Source organism: Pipistrellus hanaki, assembly GCF_964339955.1.
Source record: "Pipistrellus hanaki genome assembly, chromosome: 12".
NCBI lineage: Eukaryota > Metazoa > Chordata > Mammalia > Chiroptera > Vespertilionidae > Pipistrellus > Pipistrellus hanaki.
This window is the reverse complement of record NC_140514.1, coordinates 49,240,562-49,267,855: the sequence shown is the minus strand read 5'-3', so window position 1 is coordinate 49,267,855 and position 27,294 is coordinate 49,240,562. Positions and strand designations below refer to the sequence as shown.

At 39.4% G+C, this 27,294-nt stretch overlaps 1 protein-coding gene across 1 annotated transcript; it reads left to right on the top strand.

Annotated features, from left to right (window-relative positions):
- The first annotated feature begins 1,736 nt into the window (after positions 1-1,736).
- On the top strand, positions 1,737-21,891 carry RNF103 (ring finger protein 103). Its single transcript, XM_084900235.1, has 4 exons — positions 1,737-2,905; positions 6,045-6,184; positions 15,268-15,383; positions 19,882-21,891. Exons 1-4 carry the CDS (start codon positions 2,680-2,682, stop codon positions 21,452-21,454), a joined length of 2,055 nt encoding a protein of 684 aa, XP_084756361.1. The 5' UTR covers positions 1,737-2,679; the 3' UTR covers positions 21,455-21,891.
- Positions 21,892-27,294: the final 5,403 nt, after the last annotated feature.

Here is a 27,294-nt window from a genome sequence, read left to right as displayed (position 1 = left end):
ATATTCCTATACCCCACAACCCTGAGGGTTCTTTTATCAGTGCTGTTATTTCCTAAATGTTAACCTTGAGGGGACAAGGCAAGGGTGTGTGGGGGGTCGGAAGCAGCTGAGCCAAGCAAGAAGTGTCAGAGTTCTTTAATCCCTTTTCCCTCTAATATTTTTCAAATCTGAAACTTTGGCTTGACTGGTTCCATCTTCAGCTCACACCACAACTTTCCCGTCTGCCCCTCTTTTATAGTATTTGCATTTTGGTCTGCCTTTCCATGCTAGTGAATACATTCCTTTGATACGAAGGGCTGCACCCTCGATGTCAAGGTTTGAACAGCAACATTGCCCAGTAACAGGGTCACTGTGACATGCCCAAGGATTCTGAAATTTCAGAACCAGACTTGTTAGAATGAACTGTTTAACACAGACTCCCACACTGATCTGCCAGCCATGGAAACAAAGCCACATTGAAGCTAATTAAGACACAGGAGCAGAGGCCAAGGCTGGTCTTACATTCCTTCACCTCCTCCTCTGATTCTTTCTCCCTGCCCCAGGGGGTCCGCTTCTAAGTCCTCCTTCACCAGCTGTGCCCTGAAATGCTGAGTTTGCTTTATTTTAAAGGGGTACCTGCCATTTAAAGGCTACATTCTCCCACTTCATTCTTTGTTTCCCATTCCTCATTCGCTCCAAGAGTGAGGATCACCCCCTATTTTTCCTAAAACTTTCACCCCTGCTTAGAGACGTATGATAGCTTTGCACAACGTTTGGCTACTGTTTCTCTTATAATTCTTGGGATTTTTTTTTCCCCTTCATGAACAAGGGGGCAGTTAGAAGCCAGCCTTGCTTAGTTTATGTATGCAAGCAACCCGCTTCTCCCTCAGGACTGGCACAGAAAATGTCGTAAAGAGTATCCTCCACTGGGGTTAAATAAATACAGAACCCGGTGCTGCATGCTCACCCACACTGCTCATTTTATGTAAGCTGCTCCCACACCCGGTGAGAGTAATGACAAGAAATGCAGGTACATTTTGCACTGGGACACATTAACATTCAACAACCTTTGTCCTGGGAACTGAGCGCTTCGATGCCTGGTTTTGAAGGCCCCTCAGCTTGAAGGCGGGCAGGGGAGAGACTGTAGCAGGCAGGAGGCCAGTGGACCTGGTTCTAACTGCCCTTTGGTTTGAGGTGGTGGAGGGTGAAACCCAGAAAACAATGATTTTTCCATCTCCAGGTGGGGATGTAGTTGGTGCACTGGGTGTTAGAAGAGGTTTTGCCAGAGGGCAGGTAGAGCCAGGTCCACTGGCCTCCTGCCTGTCACAGTCTCTCCCCTGCCCGCCTTCAGGCTGAGGGGCCTTCAAAACCAGCCATCGAAGCGCTCAGTTCCCAGGTCACCTTAAACTGCGCCAAGATTTTCCCAGTTCACCAGGACCTACCATCAACATGCTCTCCTATTTTTTACCGATTTTAAGAGGACAATTAAGTGACCCATTTTTACAAAACATAAACAAAGCGACACAGTCCAAAGTCCAGACCTCGGATGAAATCGATTAGTTGACATCTGCAGGGCAAAGGGAAAGAGTTCAGAGAACACACTGGAGGGGCGCCTTTGGGAGCAGTTCCGAGCGCAGACAGGGCGGTGGCTTCGCACGTGGTCCGCGCCCACCGCTAGGCCGGCGCTTCCCCCTCCCTCCGGGCCCCGCCCACGCCCCGCCCAGGCCCCCAGGCCCCGCCCTCTCGCTGACGTAGCTGTTACGTCACGGCTGGGGCTGCGGCCGCCGCGGGTCCTCGGCTCCGGAGGCGTCGGTCGCGGCCTCGTGAGGTGACCCGGGCGTCAGGGACGGCGGCCCGGACCCACTGCGCCCATCAGAGCGGGACGGGCCCAGCGTGGCGAGGAGGCACCTCGATAGCCGCCCGGGGAGCCGTCTCGGGCCTATTTTTTTTCCTTTTTTGTCTCCAGGACCTTCCCTCCGCGCGCCCCGTTTCCCTCTGCAGAGACCGCGACGCCCCCTCCCGGGCCGGGCCGCCGTGCTCGCCCGCCTGAAAGGCGCCGCCCGCCGGCCGGAGCGAACCGGGAGCCGCCGCCGTGCCCGCCGCGCTCTCGCGGAGCCTGGTCGGCCGGTGGGGCCGGGGCCCTGGGCACCGGGCGCGGCGCTGCTGCGGCCGCTCCTCCCGCGCGGGGCGCTGGGCCCCGGGCCTGGCCGGACCGAGGGCCGCGTCCTCCTGACCCGCCGCGGGGTCCCTGCCGGCCTCTCCGGGCCCGCTTGCAGCTTGCACCCGGCTTCCTTTGTGGGTCGGAATTTTATTTTATTATTTTTTATTTTTGCTTCCCCCTTCCCCTTAAGGTTGTGGTGCGGGAAGGCCGGCCCGTCACCTCGGGCAGCGCCCCCTGCCAGCGCGGGCTCTCCCCGCGCCCCTCTCCTCCCCGTGTGTGATTGATTGATGGGGCTTTTAAAGTTCTCTCCTTTTATTTTTCTCGCCTCCTGACCGGAAGGCCCCTCCTCGCCTGGCCCTCGCCCTGCAGGTTCACCCAGCGCCGCCCGCCGCGGGGCCGGGGATGTGCCCACAGTGACGGCGGCGGCGGCGAGCCGGACCCGCGCGCGGAGAGCCCCGGCCCGGGGGCCAGAGCACGGCCTCCCCGCCCGCCCCGGCCTCGCACCCGGAGCCCCGGAGCGGGAGCAGACGCCGGGGAAGATGTGGCTGAAGCTCTTCTTCTTGCTCCTCTACTTCCTGGTGCTGTTCGTCCTGGCCAGGTTTTTCGAGGCCATCGTGTGGTATGAAACTGGCATCTTCGCCACCCAGCTGGTGGACCCGGTGGCTCTGAGCTTCAAGAAGCTGAAGACCATCCTGGAGTGCCGGGGTCTGGGCTACTCCGGGCTCCCCGAGAAGAAGGATGTCCGGGAGCTGGTGGAAAAGTCAGGCGAGTATGGGGCTCTCCCCTGAGGGGTCCTCCACCCGGGGCGGGGTGGGGTGGGCTGGGCTGGGGTGGGGGTTGGGGTTGGCGGGCGACCTGTACTTGCTCGCACCTGGTGGTCCCTCAAAATGAGGCCTTCCCTGGAAGAAGAGTTAAGCCGACTCCTCCGACAGCTGCCCAGTTTTTTTTTGTCCAGGTTTTCTACAAAAAATAAATAAATAAATTTTATATATATATATATAAATTCCATACTGAGCAAGGGGTCTGGAATTATTTATAGGGGATAGGTGTATCTTTTAAAGGTTATTTTAAAATGACAGTTTTAAGTGCAGCTTTTTAAATATTGTTTACGGTTAGTATTGTTTTCTCAAACTTGGGGAATGTTACAGACTGGAAAGCATTATTATTTGCCAGTTGAAATTCATAAGGCCATAAGAAAAACACCAAGCGTCCGTGCATAGCAATATTTGTCACGATTAACAATAGCCAGTTGCCTAGAGGGGAAGCTGTCATTGGAATACTTAATATCAAGGATGCAGTTAGGCCTAATGATGTAATGATTTTACATCATTAAATGTAAAATGAGTTTAAACATACAGTGTACACTGTACCGTATTAGCTTTTCATACTTTTAAGTGTGGTGACAATGGAGTGGATTTTTTTTGTGTGTGAATACCTACCTCGTTTTATATTTCTGTCAGGGCTTTTTAAAATTCCTTGTATTTTGGATGTGAATTTTTTTCTTCTATGAAACAGGCACTGCCGCATCAACCTAAATGAGCTGATAAATAGAACTGACATAGCAACGAGAGAATTGCATCTTAAAAAATGCAAATGATTGGTTTTGGGGTAGGATTTGGTGAGAAATATGGTCAATTTTTTTTTTCCACCCCTGGACAAAGAATATCCTTGTTTAGATTTAGATATATTCTTCCTGAAAGGGGGGATGTGCTATCATTTGGGAAAGGCATTCTGGGTTGTTGTAGATAGCAGTTGAAACTGATGGCTATCTTTCTTTGTTGTTTTAAGTATAGCTGTCAGCTATCTTTTACAAGAAAACTTGTTTCTTTACTTAGTATCCTATAGCCATAAATTACGTTGGACGAGAATATTAATTCCGGAGGTTTTAGCACTCACATATTTGCAAGTTAAGGGTTATTAAACTCATATTACTGTTGTGCAGAGGAGGGAAGCCTCCATGGAAAAGTGATACATTGTTCTTCAGAGGAAACAAAATTGTGTATTATTCTTGCCTCTTGTTTACAAACTGGTTTATGGTGACTTATTTCTGGGTGGAGGGAATGGAGTAAAGTAGATTTCTAATAAGTAAACATTTAGGTTTAGAAATGAGAAGTGTCTTAACTGTCAAAGCTATCTTCATGGTAAATAGTTTAATAACACTTTTTTTTCCTTTGATTTTTATTTAGTGTTGCCTTTTTTGGGCCTAAAAATATTTGACACTTTGAGTATACAGCAGTGTATATATCACTTGAAGAATACACAGAGCCCACAAAAATATGACTCAGATCACACATTTTATAGCAAAGAAGTCTTGGGATTGCAGTTTAACTTTATTCGTTGTGAATCGTTTTGTTGCTATCGTGATAAAGTGATTGTTTTCTCAGGTTTAAAATTTAAGGCAAATGCTAAAATGATTTGACATTAGCTTTTTATTTGATGATGTGAGCTCTAAATTTATACTGTTAATATTTATGTGAATATGGAGTTTGTTCTTATAGGTAATCTTTTATATCTAATTTCCAAGTCATATAAGATCTGTTGCTATTTTAAGCATTCAGTAATGGCAAATTCTGTAAACTCATTTCTAAATCTTGTAAGTCAGAAGTATATAAAACATACTGTTCAAAAATTTTTTGGCCCTGACCAGTACTCAGTGGTTAGAGCACCAGCCAGAGCACCAAAGGTCAAGGGTTTGACTCCTGGTCAAGGTCAGTACCTGGGTTGTAGGTTCATACCCAGCCCTATCAGGGCTGGTGCTGGAGGCAACCAATTGATGTGTCTCTTCCACGTGGATGTTCTCTCCCTCCCTCCCTCTCCCCCTCTCCCCCTTACTTCCCCCTTCCACTCTCTCAAAAAAACCAATGGAAAAAATATCCTTCGTTTAGGATTAACAAAAAAAAATTGTTTGGCCCTGGCTGGTGTGGCTCAATTGTTCAGGCGCATCATTCCATGCACCAAAAGGTGGTGGGTTTGATTCCCAGTTCAATACCTAGGTTGTGGGTTTGATCCCCAGTCTGAGTGCACACTGCAGGCAACCAGTTGATGTTTCTCTCTCACATTAGTGTTTCTTTCTCCCTCTCCCTTCCTCTCTCTCTAAAATCATTGAAAACATATTTTATAAATAATTATTAGAAGCCTGGATATGTTGTATACAAAACTAAATGATATTGTGGTGGCTTTTAGACTGGTATACATTCAGTAACTTATCTGATGACCCCACGAGAATATAAGCCCCCTAGAAGAAGGATTTTTGTCTTTTTTTTTTTTTTTTTTTTTTTTTTCATATTTGCCTAATACATAATAGGTTCTTATTATATACTAGGGACCTGTTGCAGGAATATTCTTGTAGAACTTCTGGCTGGCTTCCCTCCCGCCACTGCTACCTCTCCCGCCTCCCCCACCTCTCCCGCCTGCCCCACCACAGCCACAGCCCGGTTTCACTGTGCACATGCTGCCACCACCGCAGCCCACTCCACAGCTGCGCATGCCGCCACTGAGCACCTCGCCCACCCCACCCTGCACGTGCTGCTGCCAGTGCTATCCCACCAGCAGCTGCAGCTGCCTTGCTTTCCACTTTCCCTCCCTCTTTCTTCTATGCTGTCTTAAGTCTTCACTCCTCCCTTCCTCCGTGTATGCAATTAACCACCATCTTTGTTGGGTTTATTTGCATACTCTGGCTGGTGGGTGTGACTGGTCGGTGTAGTGGAGTGATGGTTAATTTGCATATTACTCTATTATTTGGTAGGATTTATTGTATGTGTGGATTTTAAATGGGTATATTCAGATTCTGAACAGTGGAATGAAAGTATAATGTGATTTTTAACACTGTAAAGTGGAAATAATTATTGAAGATGAGAACGATGGATTTCTAAAATCTTATTAGTGTTATTTTTTCTGCCTTCAGGTGACTTGATGGAAGGTGAGCTCTATTCTGCACTCAAGGAAGAAGAAGCATCTGAATCTGTTTCCAGCACCAATTTCAGTGGTGAAATGCACTTCTATGAGCTTGTAGAAGACACCAAAGATGGCATCTGGCTGGTTCAGGTATCACAAACAGGGATAGAAGTGAATTTATTTTTACCAAGATAGTAACACTTCCGTGTGCTTATGTCAGGTTTCTTAAACATAACTCAGCTCTCATAACTCAAGAAGGCTCCAGTGTCCTCTTAAAGTGTTGGGGAAAGAGAGTTGACCACTTTGTTTAGAAACAGCAGAAGCAAATCCATTTTAGTTGTTGGATCTTCATACATACTGGTATATTCCTTTTATTTAGTGGTTTATACCATCTCTCTTAATTTTTATGAACTCCAATTTTTAATTAAGGGACCCAAATGATTTCAGTATCTAAAAGAAGAAACCTAAAGCTAAAAAAAAAAAGTAAAGGTATCTTTCTGTAGGGAGATAGCCAACTGTTGTGACCATAGAACTCTTGTAGGAGATGGTGGGGTTGGGAGTCAGAGGGACTCATTATTTTGCTTCTGAAATTGATGAGACTATAATTTAAAACCCTACCTCTTAATGAAAACTGTAAGATTTAATTAGTATATTGGAATTTTATAACTATGAAGGACTTTAAAAATATGTTTTATATTTCCCAAAGTGTAGTTTATATACCACTCACTGTACACGAGTGGGCACACATTATCATTTATGTATTTATGTATTTTAATGTAAGTTAGAAAAATCAATGCATCGAACATGTAATTTTATAAATATCATTAGGGCAAGGCTAAGGTTATTTAAATTTTTAAAATGTATGTTCCTTAAGTATCATATTAAGTAAATTACCATCATGAGTTCAGCTAAAATTATGATTATTGAACCAGGATTAAATCCCAGCTCTCCTAGTTTCTTGTCTAGTGCTCTTGTCATTTCACATTGGGATTGGCAAAGTTTGATTCAGGGTATAAAAATCAAAATAGCATTGCTTTATATATGTTTCAATATGACTTTCAATATGGGAACATTACTACAAAATGGTAGAAAAAGCTGAATTCAGAGACCTTAGTGTACATCTGTTTCTGTCACTGATTTGCATTATGATTGTGGATAGGTAGACTTCTGTTGCACATGGTCTCAAATAAATACATATATATCTAAAGAGGATACAATAATACTGAAGTTCACTGGACTAACGGGTTAAGGCTTGGGAATTCTTCAGGTGATTACATTGGATATCCTTTTTTAAAAATAATTTTTTAACTGATTTCAGCTCAGATCATATTTCTCTAATCTCGTAAAAGATAACTTTCAAGAATTAGTTTTTAACAAATTGAATTATCTCTTCTAATGATTGGTATTTTGTTTTTTACTTATTTTTTAAATATATTATTATTGATTTGAGAAAGGAAGAGAGAGGGAGCAAGAGATAGAAACATCAATGATGAGAGAGAATTATTGATCAGCTGCCTCCTGCATACCCCGCACTGTGGATGGAGCCCACATCCCAGGCATTTGCCCTGACAGGAATCAAATTGTGATCTCCTGCTTCATAGGTCAGAGCTCAACCACTGAGCCATGCCAGCCACACTAATTGTCGGTATTTTAGAAGAAGCTGACTTAGCTTCAGTTTGTTCTGTCATTTTGTTTTGTTTTTAAATCCTGAGAATGCATAAATCTTGGCCAATTCAATCCTTTTCATATTGCCTTTATTTTTGGTATCCTATGTAAAAAATAGTTAAACACGTCCCAGTTCTCTCTTTTTAACTCCCAGTTTTCTAATATTATTCCCTCATACAGATGAATTACAATTTTCTTTTGTATTTATTGAGGAAAAAATGTAATTAGGTGGCATATAACTGATGATTAGCACTTTAAACTTTATATACTATTTTACTGAAAAGATGTCTATATTTACTTATTTAGGGAAAATGTGACTTTAATAAATGGGTATATGACTAAGCTGTTCCATCACTTGGTCATTTCATTATTTTTCTGGAATCAATTGATTGGCACTCTAGATTGATTATCTTTTTTTGGTAGCACTCCATATGGAATAACACTACAAAAGGAAAAGGACTTTCTATAATATATTTAATATATATTCCTTACTAGAGGCCTGGTGCATGAAATTTATGCACAGGTAGGGCCCCTAGGCCTGGCCTGCAATCAGGGCCAACCTTCCCCCATGCCAGTAGCCTACTCCACCCCCCATGGCCTGTGTCTGCCACCACCCACCCCCCGTTCCCCGTTCCCCATGGGGCAGTCAGAGTCTGCTGGTATGGGGAGGGACCAGGAGGCTGGCTGACTGACCCTCTGCTGGTCACACTCTATGTGAGGCAACTAACGGGGTGATCAGGGCTCCACTTGCTCGCCCCCACCTTGGCCGGGAGCCGCCCACACCCGCTGCCACCTGCTCCTGGTTCCCTGTTCCCCATCGGGCAGTTGGGGCCTGTGGACTGGGGGCAGCTCCTGTGTTGAGTGTCTGCTCCCTTGTAGTCAGTGCATATCATAGCAACTGGTCGTTCCGCCATCCAGTCAATTTGCAAATTATGCTCAGATAGATAGATAGATAGATAGATGATTTCTATCTTCTCTATAATTCATGAGTTTATTTTCTGAATAATATATGTCAATGATCTTTGTATTTTTCTCCTTAAATGAAGATGTATTCATGCTCATGGATTATTCTTATGTTAAAATAGAGTATTAGGATACTCCCTTTCATGTCAAACTTTTCTGTCTATCTTACATTTTCTATAATATGAGGTGGAAAGAACAGCTCTTTTTCCTAACAGTTCTTTTTAACATTGTTAGTTTCTGCTTTGTTTTTAACCTAAGCTTATATCCTTCATTAGCTATTTTTCAGTTTTGTGGATTCCTTAGTTCTGCTGCCACCCAATAATCTTAGCATCAGAAACAGAAGACAATTACTTTCTCTCAGGAGACTCTGAGGCAGATAGAACAGTGGATAGGCTTCTGAAATGGAAAACATTGCATATTTTATGGGTTTTATGGATTTAGCCTTAAGATTTCTGTTTCTGTTTTGACTTTTGTTCGAAGAAGGACTGTGATATTTGTTCTCTACCGGCTTTGTCGCATCATAAGGAAATTTAACATCACTAGACTTGATATAGCAGTGAAAAGCAAGTAAGTAAGCTTGAAGTAAGCTTTAGGTCAATATTGACTGAAGTATTATGCTGATATATTTCCTGCTTGGCTGAAAAGAGTTAATAGCTGTTTTAAAATTTGTTCACCTTTGCTCCTAGACAATAGTTTTGTCCAGGAAGAGCCTAACCTATTTATTCCTTTCTTGACATTATTCCATAGATGAAATATATAGCCAGCCACTTTATTCTTTATTTTGTATTTCTCAAAAACTTTAGTGTTTTCTCATAGAGAAAGCTTATGAGAAAACCAAAGAAATAATTAAATGCCTCTGAGTTTTGTTTTTGTCAATCACTCATATTCATTTTTTTTATTTTTTTATTTTTTTGTGTGCAACTGTTTTGTTTTGTTTTTTAAATATTTTTTTATTGATTTTTCACAGAGAGGAAGAGAGAGGGATAGAGAGTTAGAAACATCGATGAGAGAGAATCATCAATCAGCTGCCTCTTGCACATCCCCCACTGGGGATGTGCCCGCAACCAGGGTACATGCCCTTGACCGGAATCGAACCCAGGACCTTTCAGTCCACAGGCTGACGCTCTATCCACTGAGCCAAACCAGTCCTGGAACTCATATTCATTTTTAATGACTTTATACAATTTGTGTATATATATATTTAGGTTGGTCTATAATTTTGAAAGTGGAAACTCCCTGTTAAAATGATTTACTGAGAGATGCAAAAAATATAATAGGACAACACTCATATTCTGTGCAGTTGTTATATAATTTAGCCTAGATGTTGTTGTATGGGGATTAACAATATTAAAAGGCATATATTAAATGTTCTGATTAGTAATAAAGCCCACCTCTAAAATACATGTGTAGGCAAAAGTCTGTGGCTTTTTCTTACGGTATATCAGTGTAGCACCTGTAGGACGTGTGGAGGAGAATAGGCAATAACCTGAAGCCCAGTTTTTCCTTGTAAGTTTAACTGGACTACATAAGGTTGTCATCAGCAAATATGGGCACTTGGCATCACATCCTGTCCAACCCAGTTCCATCCAGTGATGTGTGCTGGAGCCAACTCATACTGTGTCATGAAGGGCGATAGTTAACATCTCTTCCCAACTCTGTATTTAGAGATGTCATGTTGCTAAGTTGGCCATCTGGGAGTATTTACACTAAGGAAATCAGCAAATCAGAGCTTTCTTTTTCTTCTGAAGAACTGGTTATTAAACATTTACCAGCAAACCAGTGGTTTATCCATTTGTCCAACTATCTAACAAATATGTAAATCTTGTGATAAGCACTGAGAACACAAATGTGAGTAACATATAGTCTGTGCAATAAAACAGCTTAGTTTGGTTTACTAAAATGTGTGGAGCAGTAAAAATCTTAGTATATAATTGATTATCTTTTCCAGCTGAGTTAGATGGTCCATGGTGGTGCTAGCATCTTAAAGGATCCTAAAGAAGTCCATTACACAATGAAGGAACCTTGCCAAAACCGGTTTGGCTCAGTGGTAGAGCGTCGGTCTGCGGACTGAAAGGTCCCAGGTTCAATTCCGGTCAGGGGCATGTACGTTGGTTGCGGGCATATCCCCGGTGGGAGGTGTGCAAGAGGCAGCTGGTCGGTGTTTCTCTGTCATCGACGTTTCTAGCTCTCTATCTCTCTCCCTTCCTCTCTGTAAAAAATCAATAAAAATATATTAAAATAAAAAAAAAATAAAAAAAAGAAGGAACCTAGGAAAATTGCAGTAGTCTTCTTCTGGAAAAAGAGTATTTTTAAATACACTGGATTAGTTTTTATGCCAGACTAGGGTTAAAGACATCGATGTTCAATTACATAGGAAGGAACTATTTATGTTTGTGTTTGCCCAGAAAACATTCTAGATGACAAGTTGTTGGGGGAAGGCACTTTCATTATATCAGTAATAAACGTGGAAACTTTAGAGAACCTGTATAATCAGAGAAAGAAGAATGAGTACTAAAACATTAAAAGCTAAATATTTAATCAATACCAAGTGAGTTAGGCATGCTGCACTAGGCTAGCTTCAGGAAATACAATGGTGAGAAAGTGTCGGGATGCCAGTTAGACTTGGGAAGGAGATGAAATGATGGCTTCACTTTAGCCTGTTGCCAAGTCTGTCCCAGATGTAGAATTCAGACTGTACTTTTACCTAGTTTTTTCTAGTCTCCCAGAATATTCCTTACAGAGATTGCAACATCCTTTCTGAACTGCCAAGAATTATGATCCTCCTTTAATAAGACCAGAAGTGTAAGAGACTTTCAGAATTATTATGCATACTTTTTGTTATAAGCAATCATTGGGAACTCTTACTGGTGTGACCCAGAAGTAATAGGCTTAAAGTAGTTTTGTTGTGCCATGTGACTCAGTCAGATGAGTTATTTTGTGAAAATATTAAGATTTTTAGTGGCAGTTTAATTCAGCCTCCACCAAATTCATTTATGCTAAGCCTCTAATTGAATAAATATAACTGTAGGAGATTGAACAAAATAATTTCTAATTGCATAAACAACTATAGAGTCAAATAAAATGCTTTCATGCAACATCCAGGGAATTTTTCATTTTTGTGTGGCTCTCTCAGTCAGGGATCATTAAACTCTTCAAAAGCATGTGTTGGAATCGATATAAATAAGGCCCTGGGGTTAAACATTGTCATGTACTTGCCACAAGGATGTTCCCACCTCTCTTCACACACTTCTATGTCTGTACTGTAACCTGAGTGCCTGGGAACAATCCCCTGTCATTCCTACTTCCTTTCCTAGCCCTGGAGCTCTTATAAGTCTGAAAGAGTCCTGTGCAGTAATCAGGAACTTCACTGGAAGATGCCCCTAGACTTAGGGCCAAACCTTAAATTGATTCAAGCAACCTCTTGATTAATCTCTTAATGCAATGTAATTTTAAAGACAGACCTGAAAATGTTTATTTGCAGGGTTGATTAGAAAATGGGAGTGAAAAAGAGTTCTTTGTGTTTTGGTTTTTTTAATATATTTTATTGATTTTTTATAGAGAGGAAGGGAGAGTAATAGAGAGCTAGAAACATCGACCAACTGCCTCCTGCACACCCCCCACTGGGGATGTGCCTGCAACCAATATACATGCCCTTGACCAGCATCAAACCCGGGGCTTTTCAGTCTGCAGGCTGATGCTCTATCCACTGAGCCAAACTGGTTTTCTGCAAGGGAGTTCTTTTAAAAAGAAGGCAGAACCAGGATTATGGTGATCTCTTAACGCTGAGTAATCTGAAAAAAATAAGTTTATGATTTCTTTGATTACTTGGCGGGAAAAAGAACTACTACATTGACTCCTGAATGGTAGGGGAAAAAGAAAAGAAATACTTGTCTTGCTTGATCTCCCTTATTCTTCAAGTAAAATTTATACACACCTTTGGACTGTGGAAAAATTTGAAAGGTAGGCACTTACTTGTATCCGATGTGTATCTCCTCAGAAAGAGCCTACATCTACTAAGATCATGTCTTCAAATTGCCCTTTTTCTAGTTACCTCAACCATCTCAGCATTTGAATAATAACTCATGCCTTCCTAAATATGACCATTTATTGTCACTAAAAAGTACTATGTATGTTTACTTATTAAGCATCAAAGTTATGTTACAAAATGTTACGTATGTATATATGTCTCTGTAGGCACAAGGATGATAATATCAATGGTATGTGGCAGGGTTTATTGGACTGTTGGCACTTAAAAGTGTCACTTGTCACTACATGTGCTCTCCTTGAAATTTGTTAGTCTTCCAAGCAGAGGGGCCACAGATGAGGTAGCTGTACTGTCTCCTGCCTCTTCCTGGGAGTTGACTATTGGCACTCATTTCACACACTCCCCTGGGATTTCACTTCCTGGAGGTTTTGTGAACATGAAAATAGCCCTTCCTTCCAGAAAGATTAGAGGCCCTCCGAGTATTGTGTTGTAATTTTCAATTAAATAGTTCTTGTAATGCAGCATTCTGAAAAAAACAATAACAGCCAAAACTGGTGTGGCTCAGTGGATAGAGCATTGGCCTGTAGACAGAAGGATCCCAGGTTCAATTCTGGTCAAGGGCATGTAGGAGGTGTGCAAGAGGCAGCTGGTCGATGTTTCTAGCTCTCTACCCTCTCCCTTCCTCTTTGTAAAAAAATCAATAATATATATATATATATATATATATATATATATATATATATATATATTTTTTTTTTTTTTTTTTTTTTTTTTTTTTTTTAAAGAAAAGAAAAAACAACACTTGGAATATGTACACCCTGGGCTTAAATCAAACAGATGTTTTCATGAAGATGTTTTTGGCTTTCCTTTCAGTTTCTATTTAGTTATTTTTGTTTGTGTTTTTGTTTCTTATTGTTTTTTTAATCCTCATCTGAGGATATGTTTTTATTTTTAGAGAGAGAAAGGGAGAAACATTGATTAGTTGCCTCTTCTATGCTCCCCAACTAGGGATAAAACCCACAACCTAGATATGAGCCCTGATCAGGAATCAAACTCATAACCTTTTTTTGTGTGTGTGTGTGTGTGTGTGTGTGTGTGTGTGTGTGTGTGCAGGATAATGCTCAAACCAACTGAACCATCCTGCCTTGAATGAAGGCAAATGTACATATATACTTTTCAATTTTTGCCTTCATTCAAGGCAGGATTATTAGAAAAAAAAGGAAAAGGGTTTTAACTATCAGAAAGACAGAGAAAGGAGTCATTACATAATTTGAAGGTTCATTTACTTAGGTTAGTGTTTTTATTTTTCTTTTAAAAAAATATTTCCTGCCGAAACCGGTTTGGCTCAGTGGTAGAGCGTCGGTCTGCAGACTGAAAGGTCCCAGGTTCGATTCTGGTCAGGGGCATGTACGTTGGTTGCGGGCACATCCCCGGTAGGGTTGTGCAAGAGGCAGCTGGTCGATGTTTCTCTCTCATCGACGTTTCTAGCTCTCTATCTCTCTCCCTTCCTCTCTGTAAAAAATCAATAAAATATATATTTTTAAAAGTATTTTCTTCTCCCAATGCTAATTGTGTTTGAAAGCAACTTGCATATTTGAAGTAGAAATTCAAAAATGTAGAATTCATTATGATAATTCTTTTTATGTGTTAGAACCTTTCGTGATTTTTATGAAAAGACATAGAAGTAGTAGTACTGATTTTAGTCAAAGCCTAGTTTAATATAAAACATGTGTTTGACTCGTGGCTCCATAATTTTTTTTTTTAGAATTATTTTTTTTAAAAAATATATTTTATTGATTTTGTACAGAGAAGAAGGGAGAAAGATAGAGTTAGAAACATCGATGAGAGAGAGTCATCGATCAGCTGCCTCTTGCACACCCCCTACTGGGGATATGCCCGCAACCAAGGTACATACCCTTGACCGGAATCGAACCAGGGACCTTTCAGTCCCCAAGCTGACGTTCTATCCATTGAGCCAAACCAGTTTCGGCTCCATAATTATATTTTTAAAAAAGTAAAATTTGAACTCATTGAGCATGTGATCATTTTGAAGTAAGCTTTATTTGTATTATTGTTTAAAATTTTCCGAGCAGAGCCAAAACCAGTTTGGCTCAGTGAATAGAGCGTCTGCTGCGGACTGAAAAGTCTCAGGTTCCATTCCGGTCAAGGGCATGTACCTTGGTTGCGAGCACATCCCCAGTAGGGGGTGTGCAAGAGGCAGCTGATCTACGTTTCTCTCTCATTGATGTTTCTGACTCTCTATCCCTCTCTTCCTCTCTGTAAAAAAATCAATAAAATATTTTTTTTCCCAAAATTTCTAAGCAGAGAAATTCTAGAGAACAGGCCACATGGTGAGAAAAGGATGTGGCTAGCCTTTTAATATGGCTTTGACGCCCCTTCTGTGTAACTACCAAAGAACGTGGGAGTTGAATGTACTGTATTCAATATTTGAAGCTTTTCCAGCTGAACAGTGGCTCCTTTTATAAGAATTGCAGTTGTGATATGATGGTACAGCAAAGAACTGTAAACAGAATTTTTTTAAGTGAAGTTATATTATTAATTGTTGGTTTGACTCTATTTTAAGTTATTAATGATTCTGTTTTTCTTTTGGGGAAAATAGGTCATAGCAAATGACAGAAGTCCCTTAGTGGGTAAAATCCACTGGGAGAAAATGGTGAAAAAGGTGTCAAGATTTGGAATACGGACAGGCACTTTCAACTGTTCTAGTGACCCCAGGTAAGTTGATTAGACAGTTCTTAGAATCTGAGTTCTGACCAGAATTTTTAAAAATAAAGACAGTGCTATTAGAAGCCTCTTTAAAATGAAAGCTAGTTCTCTCATTTAGTACACTGTTAGTTACGCAGATGTTTGATTAATAGTTTTTGATAAGCTGGCAGTTATTTACTTTCTCTCCTTTTGCTGCTTCTGTGTTCTTTCTAGTGAGGGACATTCTTAATTGTATGTCTTCAGTCCTTTTTGGTTCACTTTTCTTTCCCAGAGAGACTTCACATTTATAGTTTTTGGTGACATCTTTGTACTGGCCTAAATCTTCTTCCATAATTCTGATCTCTGGTTTTCATTTTGACACTCATTTTCACCTGCTCTACCATTATCTCTCATACATTCTGTTTGCTAAACCTGGTATCCAAATTCAGATTCATCCTCTTTTTCTTTAATAAACCTTTCCTTTTCTATCTTTTATTGTTTGTTTTTCCCATTTTCTCAGACAAGAATCTTTGCAGGCATTTTTGTTTTTCTCTTTGTCATCATCTCTAATATTAGTCTGTCAAATTGATGTTTTATTTTTCCATTATTTGTTCTTTATAATGCATTTTATTTTCAATTGTAGTGCCATCAGGTTATACAACTTAAATTCATCTAAATTCACCTATTTATTTAATTATGCAATAAATTTTTATTTTCAAAAATTTTTTTTTTATTTGAGAGAAAGAAAGATCGATTAGTTGCCTTCAGTATACGCCTTGACCGGGAATTGAACCGGCAACCTTTCAGGGCACAGGACGGCGCCCAACCAACTGAGCCACACCAGCCAGGGCACAAAGATGAAGATTTTGATGCACAGCTACTTGTATCAGTTTCAATATTGTCATGTTCACTTTTCCTTTTCTTTGGAAAGTGTTTCACCTCGAGTAAGAACTGTGCTTGCTCTGGAAGTTGTGCTTATTCAGGGTTAGTTGTTTCTCCTTTTAAGGATTATGGAGATATAGAAGAACTGGCCAGGGAATCCAGTTATTCAGCAAGTGTTTTAATCATATTTTGAATAATTGAGCCATCATTTTGATCTCAGATTTTTAAAACAACAAAACTCTCTACTCCACCGTCTGTGTTCTTCCTTCCTTTTTTTTCCCTCTAATATTTGTTCTTTTTATTTTTTCTTTAATCTTCACTTGCAGATATTTTTTTCATTGATTTTTAGAGAGAGGGAAAGACAGAGAAATATTGATATGAGAAAAACACTTTGGTTGGTTGCCTCCCGCTTGTGCCCACAGGGCCCAGCTGGGGAGGAGCCTGCAACTGAGGTACATGCCCTTGACCAGAATTGAACCCGGGACCCTTCAGTCCACAGGCCGATACTCTATCCACTGAGCCAACTGGCTAGGGCTGTGTTGCAAGCATATCAAACTCGCAGCCGGCTGTAGTGTGTAGTTTTCTCTCTGGGTGGCCTCAGGACAGCCGCCTCTAGTGTGCCAGTCCCATTGTACAGCAGTAGTTTCTTGCCCATTTTCACCCCCATGAGACTGTTCAGGATCCCCACTTCTGGGCAGTGTTTGGCTCCTTCTATGGCAGAAGTTTTAATTTTTGTACTTAAGAATCCAGCTTGCCGGGCCATAGTTCCCCTCATTCCCCCAACAAGAGATTAGCTCAGATAGCTGTTCCTTTCAGGTCTATACTCTCTTTTTTTGAGAAAATAGAAAGTAAAATGAGTATATATCGGGGGGGGGGGGGGGCGGGGGGCGGTTAGAGAGATTAGGGGCATTGAACAAATGGGAGGACAATGGAATTGCATGAAGCTAAGTCGTAAACAGGGCGGTGTACAGTGAGAATATCAGGGATGGAGGCCCATGGAATAAGTAGTGAAGGAGAGATTGGAGGAAGGCCAAGATGACCAATGACTTCATCTGAAAAAATAGCATTACATAAACACAATACCAAAATTTTTTTAATTTAGCATGCCTCACCAGAAACTCAAGTACCAAAACTCATAAGCCAAGTTTTCTATCATTTTTAGTCTTCAAATTCTCTAAGAGATCCCAAAAATTTTACTTTAAAAACTAGAGGATAGCCGAAACCGGTTTGGCTCAGTGGATAGAGCGTCGGCCTGCGGACTGAAGGATCCCGGGTTCGATTCCGGTCAAGGGCATGTACCTTGGTTGGGGGCACATCCCCAGTGGGGGGTGTGCAAGAGGCTGCTGATAGATGTTTCTTATCAATGTTTCTAACTCTCTATCCCTCTCTCTTCCTCTCTGTAAAAAAATCAATAAAATATATTTAAAAAAAATAAAATAAAATAAAATAAAAACTAGAGGATATTTTCATGATGTTGTTACTGAATTTATTCAGACCTTTCAAAAGCTTTTATTAAATTACAATAAAAGTTTTTATACAGATAAATGGTAATATAACATTGTTTTAAAATAATATTTACATTCGCTTTTATTTCTAACAGTAAAGGTTAAATTAATATGCTATACTTTATTTGTGTATTAGATTTTTTTTTTAGAGTGGTGTTTAAATATATATTAGTAGCCTGGTGTTTTATAAGTATATTCATTAAAAATAATAATGTACATTAGGCTTTACTTCTATTTAGCAGTATAGTTTAAATTAATGATATACTTGATTTGTGTATTTTATTTCTTTAGAACAGTGTTTAGATAAGTAAGTATTAGAGTTTTTTTTAAATCTAAAAACATGATTTAATTTGAAAGGTAATGATAACATGAAGAATTACTTTTTCCTGGTTACTCTTAAATTTCATCTGTAATGATGAACCTTAAAACTATCATTTAGCTCTGAACTGAAAAGAAAGCACATAGTACATTTGTTTTCTCGCATGAAAAAAGGACTAAGGTTTTCTATCAGAAAGGCTGTTATTCCATTTATAACACAAATCAGAAGCCAAATATTCTCTGAAGTGGTTTCAAAGATAAAAAGAATGACCAAGAGAAGAAATGTGTCATCATAACTACCATATGCAATTAAAAAAATAAAGCTATTTAAAGATATTTAATAAGGCACTTATCCATATGTTCATTTAATTTGTTGATTTGGGGGGTAAAAATAGAATTAATATCAATGAATTATTTTGCATTAGAAAAATATCTTGTTAAGGGATAGAACATTTTATTTTTTAGGATATATAATTCTAAAACATTTCAGTTAAAGCAATATTCATTTTAATGGAATCTTATCTTGTTAAGGAAGTGAATCAACTCAACAAGAAGCTGAGTTATGGTCTATGATCCGGAGTCACCCAGATCATTTCCCAGAGTCATCACTAATCTTGTCCTTATGACACATGTTGTCTTTACTTCATCACCATCCATTACAAATCTGTAACAAACAAAATGTATCAACTGATAGTTGTTTGTACTTAAAAAAAAAAAATGTATACACATGGTAAACTGCCCCACAACTTTATTGAAGTAAATTTATATAACATAAAATTCCACAGGGTAGGTTTTTTAAAACTTTTATTATCTCACCACTGTAATACAATAGCCATTTTTATTTTTTAGTATTCCCTTTCATTTGTAATCTAGTTTTTTTAGAGGAGAGGGATATCACAATTATTATAGTAAGAATCAGTCCATTTATTTCCAAAGGGATTGGAGTCATGACCCTATGAATAAATCTAAACAATTTAATTTTAGGTAACTTTTTTGTACTTACTCTGTTATAAAATGGGGTCATAGTTGCACTGAATCTCTTCTTAAACAGAAAACTTACTGTCTTTATGTTAAACACTCCTCTTCATGGTCTTCTTTAACGAGATGAGAGACTACAAAACAATATGGGACTTGCTCTTTCCTAGAGGAGCTTGTGCACATTACTTTTTACTGCCTGTGTGCCTCAGGCATTGTGGTGGGTGTTTGGGTACAGCATGGCTCCTAGCCTCAGAGAGCTTGCATTCAAGTCAACGACTCATGCTGTAGGATAATCCATTTCCTTCTCTCTTCTTTGCACATCTGAATCTTCAAGACCTACTTTAGTTTCCAAACCTTTCACAAAATCTTCACCAGTTCAAACTTCCAATAATATCAATATTTCCTTTTCTGGACTTTTTCTTAACATATTTAATAATGGAATATGTACAGTTTTATACTTGTTTTGTTTCCTTAATATGATTTTAAATTCCTGGTGAGCAGGAATTATTTTTCTCTTATCTTTTGGATCTTATTGACACTAATGCAGTTAGTAGGTTCATAATAGATGCTGAAGTATTTGCTGATTCCTTACTTTTCAAGCTACACCTTCTTAAAAAGAGAGGTTAGACAAAAAAAACTACAAAAAGAGAGCTTACTTTTCAAACTATTGAGCAAACTGTGAGATACTGATACTACTTTTAATTTTGTAGAGTTTATTTGGTTTCGGGGAGAGGGTATCTTTCAAGTTCTAAAGAACTTTGTCAGGAGCAGACAGATTGTTTGCATAATACTCAGGAAGCTTATCGAGCAGCCCAGCTGTTGACTTACAGTTTACTCTCTTACAGATACTGCAAGAGAAGAGGCTGGGTGCGATCCACACTCATTATGTCTGTCCCACAAACAAGTACTTCTAAAGGAAAAGTCATGCTTAAAGAATACAGTGGACGCAAGATTGAAGTAGAACACATTTTTAAGTGGATAACTACTCATGCAGCTTCTCGGATCAAAACCATTTATAATGCTGAACATTTAAAAGAAGAATGGAATAAAAGTGATCAATATTGGGTAAAAATATACCTGTTTGCAAACCTTGACCAACCCCCAGCTTTCTTCTCTGCACTAAGTATAAAGTTTACTGGAAGAGTTGAGTTTATTTTTGTTAATGTGGAAAATTGGAACAACAGGAGTTATATGACAGATATTGGTATATATAACATGCCATCATACATACTTAGAACTCCTGAAGGAATTTACCGATATGGAAATCACACAGGTGAATTTATTTCCCTTCAGGCCATGGATTCATTTTTGCGCTCATTACAACCTGAAGTAAACGATTTGTTTGTTTTGAGCTTGGTTCTAGTTAACCTTATGGCTTGGATGGACTTATTTATCACACAAGGAGCTACCATAAAGAGATTTGTGGTTCTCATAAGCACTTTAGGAACATATAATTCTCTATTAATTATTTCCTGGCTACCAGTATTGGGCTTTCTACAGCTCCCTTACTTAGATAGCTTTTATGAATATAGCTTAAAATTGTTGAGATATTCTAATACAACCACACTGGCTTCCTGGGTAAGGGCGGACTGGATGTTTTATTCTTCACACCCAGCCCTGTTTCTCAGCACATACCTTGGACATGGTTTACTAATTGATTACTTTGAGAAGAAGAGACGACGCAACAACAATGATGACATCAATGCCAATAACTTAGAGTGGTTATCAAGTCTTTGGGACTGGTACACCAGCTACCTCTTCCACCCGATTGCTTCTTTTCAGAACTTCCCTGTGGAATCTGATTGGGATGAAGACCCTGACTTATACTTGGAGCGATTAGCTTTCCCTGACCTTTGGCTTCACCCTTTGATACCAACTGATTATATAAAAAACTTGCCAATGTGGCAATTTAAGTGTCTGGGAATCCTGTCTGAAGAGGAACTGTCGGAGAGTTCTCGCGATACTGAAAATGACTCAGATGTCGAGAGCACAGACACTTTGAACAGTGAGAAGGAAGTATTTGAAGATAAACAAAGCATAATTCACAATTCTCTAGGAAGAGTAAGTCACTGTGGTGCTGAGGCTTGTTCGTGTGCCAATAATTATTGTCAGACCAGCCTACATGAAAGGAAAGGGAGGTCATATGGATCATATAACACTAATGAAGATATGGAACCTGATTGGTTAACTTGGCCTGCTGATATGCTGCACTGTACTGAATGTGTTGTTTGTCTAGAGAATTTTGAAAATGGATGTTTGCTAATGGGGTTGCCTTGTGGTCATGTATTCCATCAGAATTGCATTGCAATGTGGTTGGCTGGGGGCCGACACTGTTGCCCTGTTTGCCGGTGGCCTTCTTATAAAAAAAAGCAGCCATATGCACAACATCAGCCCCTGTCAAATGATGTCCCATCTTAACCATGTGCAATTTGTCCTTTATAAGCTTTGAGTATCTTCAGCTTGCCTTTTTAATGTTAGTCACGATGTTTTTGTGGTTTGAAGTTTAGTTTAATGTTAGTGCAGTGACAGAACACATTATACTAATGTTGATGACAATTATTTGGTTGCCTGTGTGTCAATTGAATGCATACTTAATTGTAAAGATTTTTATTTACAACATTGGCAATTGAGAAGTTAATGTTTTTTTGTAAGCACAAAAGAAGTATGATAGAAATTTATCCTAGCAAGACTTTATAAAGTAGGATCAAAACCTAATGAAATTGAGGCAGTTTCTTATCCTAAATGTTTCCTCCCTTTTTACAATATCTGTCCAGCATCTCTTGGTTAAATAATGTATGCTCTGAGACATGAAATTAAAACAGATCTATGAAATAAATTATTTTAAAACCAAAAGATTATAGCTTTTCCAATGTTAAATTGTTTTTTATAAGGTGTCTGAATTTTATAGGCATTTTATTGATTTGTTAGTTTCACAGATAAGGCAAATATGATTCTTGTCTCGTGGGGAAAATAAAGGCAGAAATTATGTGATAACACTGGCCAGAGGTGATGTTAGTTGATCTTTTAGGTTGATTAGTTTTAATGGGAAAGAACTTTATAGTGGGCTTTTTTTTTTTTTTATAAGTTTTCAATCACTTATTAGTATTTACCAAATCTAAATAAAATCAACTATAGTAATTAGCCTCACATAGATTACTTTATATCTTTTTCCTGCTTTTTGAAAAATTTCAAAACTACAGAGACATTGGGAAATACAGTAAAATAAGCATTCATTTCTCTAATTCACCAAGTATTTACATTCTATTACATTTGCTTTCTGTCCTCTCTGTATGTATTTATCTTTTTTCTTTCTTTGGTTGTTTTTTCTGATCCCTTTGAAAATAAATTTCAGTTTTCATGGTGCTTTATAGCTAAATATATCACTACCTATCTCCCAAGAGCAAAGGCATTTTTTTTAACATAACCAGCATACCATTATCATACCTAACAAATATAACATCTAATATCTAATACATAATCTATATTCCCCAATTGCTCCCAAAGTATTATTTATATGTATTTTTGTTTTGTTGTGAACTGGGCAAGGTTTACACCTTGAGTTTAGTATCCTTCTATTTCATTCTTTCCTCCAGAGCAGTTTCTCTTCCTCTTTTAAAAGTTGTTTTTAATTTTTTTTTTTTTTAATGTCTTAGCTAATACATTTTTGAAGAGTACAGATTAGTTGGCTTACAGAATGTTCTGTGTTCTGGATTTGTTTTAGTGTTTCTTCGTGATTAGATGTAAATTAAAGATTTTGCCTAGATTACATGTACTTTCCATTTGCTTGACATCAGGAGGCACATGAAGTCAGTTTGTCTCACTTTATCTTAATCTGTGAGGCCATGTGACTATCCTGTTGGTCAATAACCTTTAGCCGGTTTGACTCAGTGGATAGAGCGTTGGCCTGCGGACTGAAGGGTCCCAGGTTCGGTTTCACTCAGAGGCATATGCCAAGGTTGCAGGTTTGATCCCAAATGCAGGGCGTGCCGGAAGCAGCCGATCAATGATTCTCTCTCATCATTGATGTTTCTCACTTTCTCTCCCTCTCCCTTCCTCTCTAAAGTCACTAAAAACATATTTAAAAATAATAACCTTTAATTCAGTGTTTTACTATCCATTGATGATTATTAAACTGGACCAGTTATTAATCAGGAGTTTGGCATTTGTGTGTGTGTGAAGAAGAGCTTTCCATTTTCCACTTTGCTTTCACATTTGAATGTTACTGTAGACTCACAGATTCTTTTTATATTCAATGTGTCAAAATTTATTCTTGTGCTCAAATCATCCCAGATTTGGTGAGAGTCCCTCTAAGCCAACTCTTAAATCTTATTGGTATTTCCTTGCTTTTTGATGCAAGATTTTCTGGCTCATTTTGCAGTTTCCCTAGCCCAGCCCTGTAATCAAGCCATTTCTTCAAAAGGCCCAAGTTTCATGGTGAACTTTTACTGAGTGCCCCTCAAAACAGCAAGAAAAAATTAACATCCTGGATTGCTGCTGAAATGTTTCTTCATGGTGCACTGAGCCTCATTTTCATACACTAATGGAAATGGTAAAGATTAACAGTTACTTTGTATTAATCTTTGGGAACTTCTTTAAATTTTAAAAAGGGCAAACACAGCTCTGGCGAGTGTGGCTCAGTTGGTTCAGCATCGTCCTGTGCACTGAAAGGTTGCCTGTTCCATTCTCGTCAGGGCATGTACCGGGTTTTGGGCTCAATCCCCAGAGAGGGTCATGCAGGAGGCAGCCAGTCGATGTTTCTCACATCTGCTTTTCTCTCAAATCAATAAAAACATATTTAAAAGAAAAAAAGGGACACACTGCTCCTTGTGTTCTAATTTTAGTTTTGGAAAAAAGTAATTGTGTTATTGTAAATGTTACTGTTTCCCAGAATTCCACCATCTTTTCTCTCATGTATTCAAATGGATGTCCCAAATCTGTGTCCAGGCAAAGGCCTTTCCCCAGATCTTCACTTTTATTATTTTTTTAAATCTTTTTTTGTTTGTTTGTTTTGTTAATCCTTAGCTGAAGATATTTTTTTCCATTACTTTTCAGAGAGCATGGAAGGGAGGGAAGGGGAGAGAGAGGGAAACATTGATATGAAAGACACATGGACTGGTTGCCTCCTGCATGTGCCCAACCAGGGATGGGGAGCGAACCTGCAACCCAAGTACATGCCTTTGGGAATCGAACCCATGATCCTTTTGTGTGTAGACTCTAACCACTGAGAAACACTGGCCAGGGCAAAATCTCCAGTTCATATAGAGCTGTCTGCTAAGCAGCTCATCCTGGATGTGTTTAAGTACTTAGTAAGTGTAACAGCTTTTCATTCTCTCTCTGCACCCTCCATCCTCTCAAGGTGCTGATTTCAGTTAGTCATCATATACATACAAATACTGTCCACTATGAAATATACACACAAGTATAGGCATTTTAAAAGGCAATGAAAATTTATCCTCCATGAAGTATGGTAGCAACCATACTTGGATAAAAACTGCTGTTTGAATTTCAACCCTGCTAAAATTTTTTGCACTCACTCACTTGCTTAAACAATAGGGTAGTTACCTCAGCTTCCAGATTGACACCTGGAGGCTAAGGCAATTTTTGCCTGTGGACCAGGACCACAGGAGATTGATTCCCACTGACTCGGTAGCTTCAGGAGTAGAAACTATAGATGACCTTTAGAGATTACTAACTGTGCTTCTGTACTATCTGCTATCGCAAGATAGGTCCACATTCCAATGTCCAGCAGGATGTGGCTTCCCAGCATTTAGAATTTAGAACAAAGGAAAATTTTTGTGGTTTAGACCTTTAAAAGGACTGTCTACACCTGGAATAGTGCGGTGGTGAGTGGACTCCACCTGTGTGGTGCTCTCGCAGCTGTCCTGGCCAGTTCAATAAATCCTAGCTTGCTTTTTTTAATCAATTAGCTGCCACCTGTGGTCTTATTTTTGACTCCAGGGTTCGACCCACAACACTCCATCCCTGGGCACACCACATTTTGAAAACTACTAGACTAGAGGATAAACCAGACTCCTTAACACTGGCTTTCAAGGCCCTGCATAATCTTCTAATGGCCTACATCTTAAACTTCCTGGGACATTTTGCTTGTCACTCCAGGGCAGTGGTTCTCAACCTTCCTAATGCTGCGACCATTTAATACAGTTCTTCATGTTGTGGTGATCTCCAATCATAAAATTATTTTCGTTGCTACTTCATAACTAATTTTGCTACTGTTAATGAATCGTAATGTAAATATCTGTGTTTTCCGATGGTCTTAGGCAAAATTACAGTTATGAAGTAGCAGCGAAAATAATGTTATGGTTGGGGGTCACCACAACATGAGGAACTGAATAAAAAGGGTCTTGGCATTAGGAAGGTTGAGAACCACTGCTCCAGGGCATGTTCTAGCTGGGAGCTCATCTGGAAACACAGCTTCTCCTCCTCCACAGGGAGCTGCCTATTATCATGCAAAGATTAACAATCTTGTTGCAGAAACCAGAGCCAGAAACCAGAGCTGGCCCCTTAAAGACCCCCAGCCTTTGCATACCCTCAGGCCATTACAAATCTCCAGCCTCATTACCTGTAAACTGCCCTTTTGGCATACCCTTTTTGTCTATTTTCCCATATACGTACCTGGTAATCTTGGTCCTTCTACCCAATATAAGCAGCTGGCTTGTGGTGGAGAGCAGAACAGATTTTTGTGGACGACCTGCTGCTCTCCCACTTTGCCCGCAGTATTGGAATAACTGCTCACACAGGATTCAACCCTGTCTCTGCTTAATTGGCTCAAGTAGTGACAGGCAGCACGAACCCACTGATTGTCCTTTTACAAGAACTCAGGACAAGCAAGATAGTTAAAGATGTGACTAGGACACAGCTTTCAAGTTTGAATGCCTTCAGGGCCCAGGGAAACAGTTTGAGTAAGGAGGGGTGGGAGCAACACGGTGTATGCTCCACCTAAAGGTATTCAAATATTTTTTAGAAGATCACATCAGCAAATCAAAGCTGGTGGGAGCCTCTGTAGTCTCTGGATAACATGCTATCTTGCTCAGGGCTCTTTCTACCATATGTTTGCTTAGAATTGTGTTTGTGGAAAAGACAGCTATGGGAAAATAACTGATGTAAAACTTATATTGCCTTTTATGTTGGTGCTAAATCGCACACTTGTTATTGTCAAGTCCTTTTAGTTTATGTGTATGATGGGATAATAGGCCCTTTGGAGCTTGGATATTCTCACTTACAGTCCTTTAAAATATACTCTTAGAACTGTAATCATGAACTTACAGGATGCATGATTTAATTAACAAAAGTAAGCTTAAAAATAGAAAGGTACCCAAAAAGATGTGAAAGTTCAGGTACTAGTGTTTCCTTTTCTTATTTGTTTTTTATTTATTTTTGTTTTTTAAAGCTTTATTGAAATATAATTAAAATATAGCATCATGTAAGTTGAAGTTGCACAATGTGTTGATACATTTATATATTGCAATATGATTAGCACTGTAGCATTAGCTAACTCCTCCATCACATCACGTAATTACCATTTCTTTTTCTGTGCCAAGAACATTTAAGATCTACTCTATTAGCAACTTTCAAGTATATAATATAATACTGTTAACTACAATCACAATGTGTTGCATTACATCCCTCAAATTTACTCCCCTCTAACTGGAAGTTTCCCCATTTTTGCCTTTTGATCTCCCATAGAAGTGATATCATACAGTTTTGTCTTGCTGTCTGACTTATTTTACTTAGCATAATGCCCTCAAGGCCCATGCATGTTGTCACAAATGGCAAGATTTCCTTCTTTCTCACGGTTGAATAATAGTCTGTTGTATATATACTAGTATAGATACCATGTCTTCTTTCCCCATTCATTAATTGATGACATCTAATATTTTATACGCATCTACTGAATGAATGAAGAGCCATGATAATGCTTACTCAGAGAAAATGCATTCTTACTTTACATAGAATTTGAATGGCTTAGTGACCTAGCTTCCTAGTCTGTAGAATAGAAGCTCCATGTAAAGCGACTATGGAATAGGGGAGGATCCTGCTAATGGAAGGCCAGGCAAGGAAGGTATTGTTACAATAGTTTGACAGTAAGGGATAAAAGTATTAAGGAAGGGGGAGGGGAGGAGGGACCAAAACAAAAAAACAGTGGTGTGTGGCCAGGGAGTGCCATGGCAAATAATTTCCTGAGAGGATATCACTGACTTGCCAAGAATAACGCTGTGTCATCACACACCAGAACATTT

Excerpts from the sequence above, each read along its gene's own strand:
- RNF103 (XM_084900235.1), top strand. The coding sequence starts at position 2,680 with ATGTGGCTGAAGCTCTTCTTCTTGCTCCTCTACTTCCTGGTGCTGTTC. Across the intron at positions 2,906-6,044 it reads GGAGCTGGTGGAAAAGTCAG|GTGACTTGATGGAAGGTGAG; the intron begins GCGAGTATGGGG and ends TTCTGCCTTCAG. Across the intron at positions 15,384-19,881 it reads AACTGTTCTAGTGACCCCAG|ATACTGCAAGAGAAGAGGCT; the intron begins GTAAGTTGATTA and ends ACTCTCTTACAG.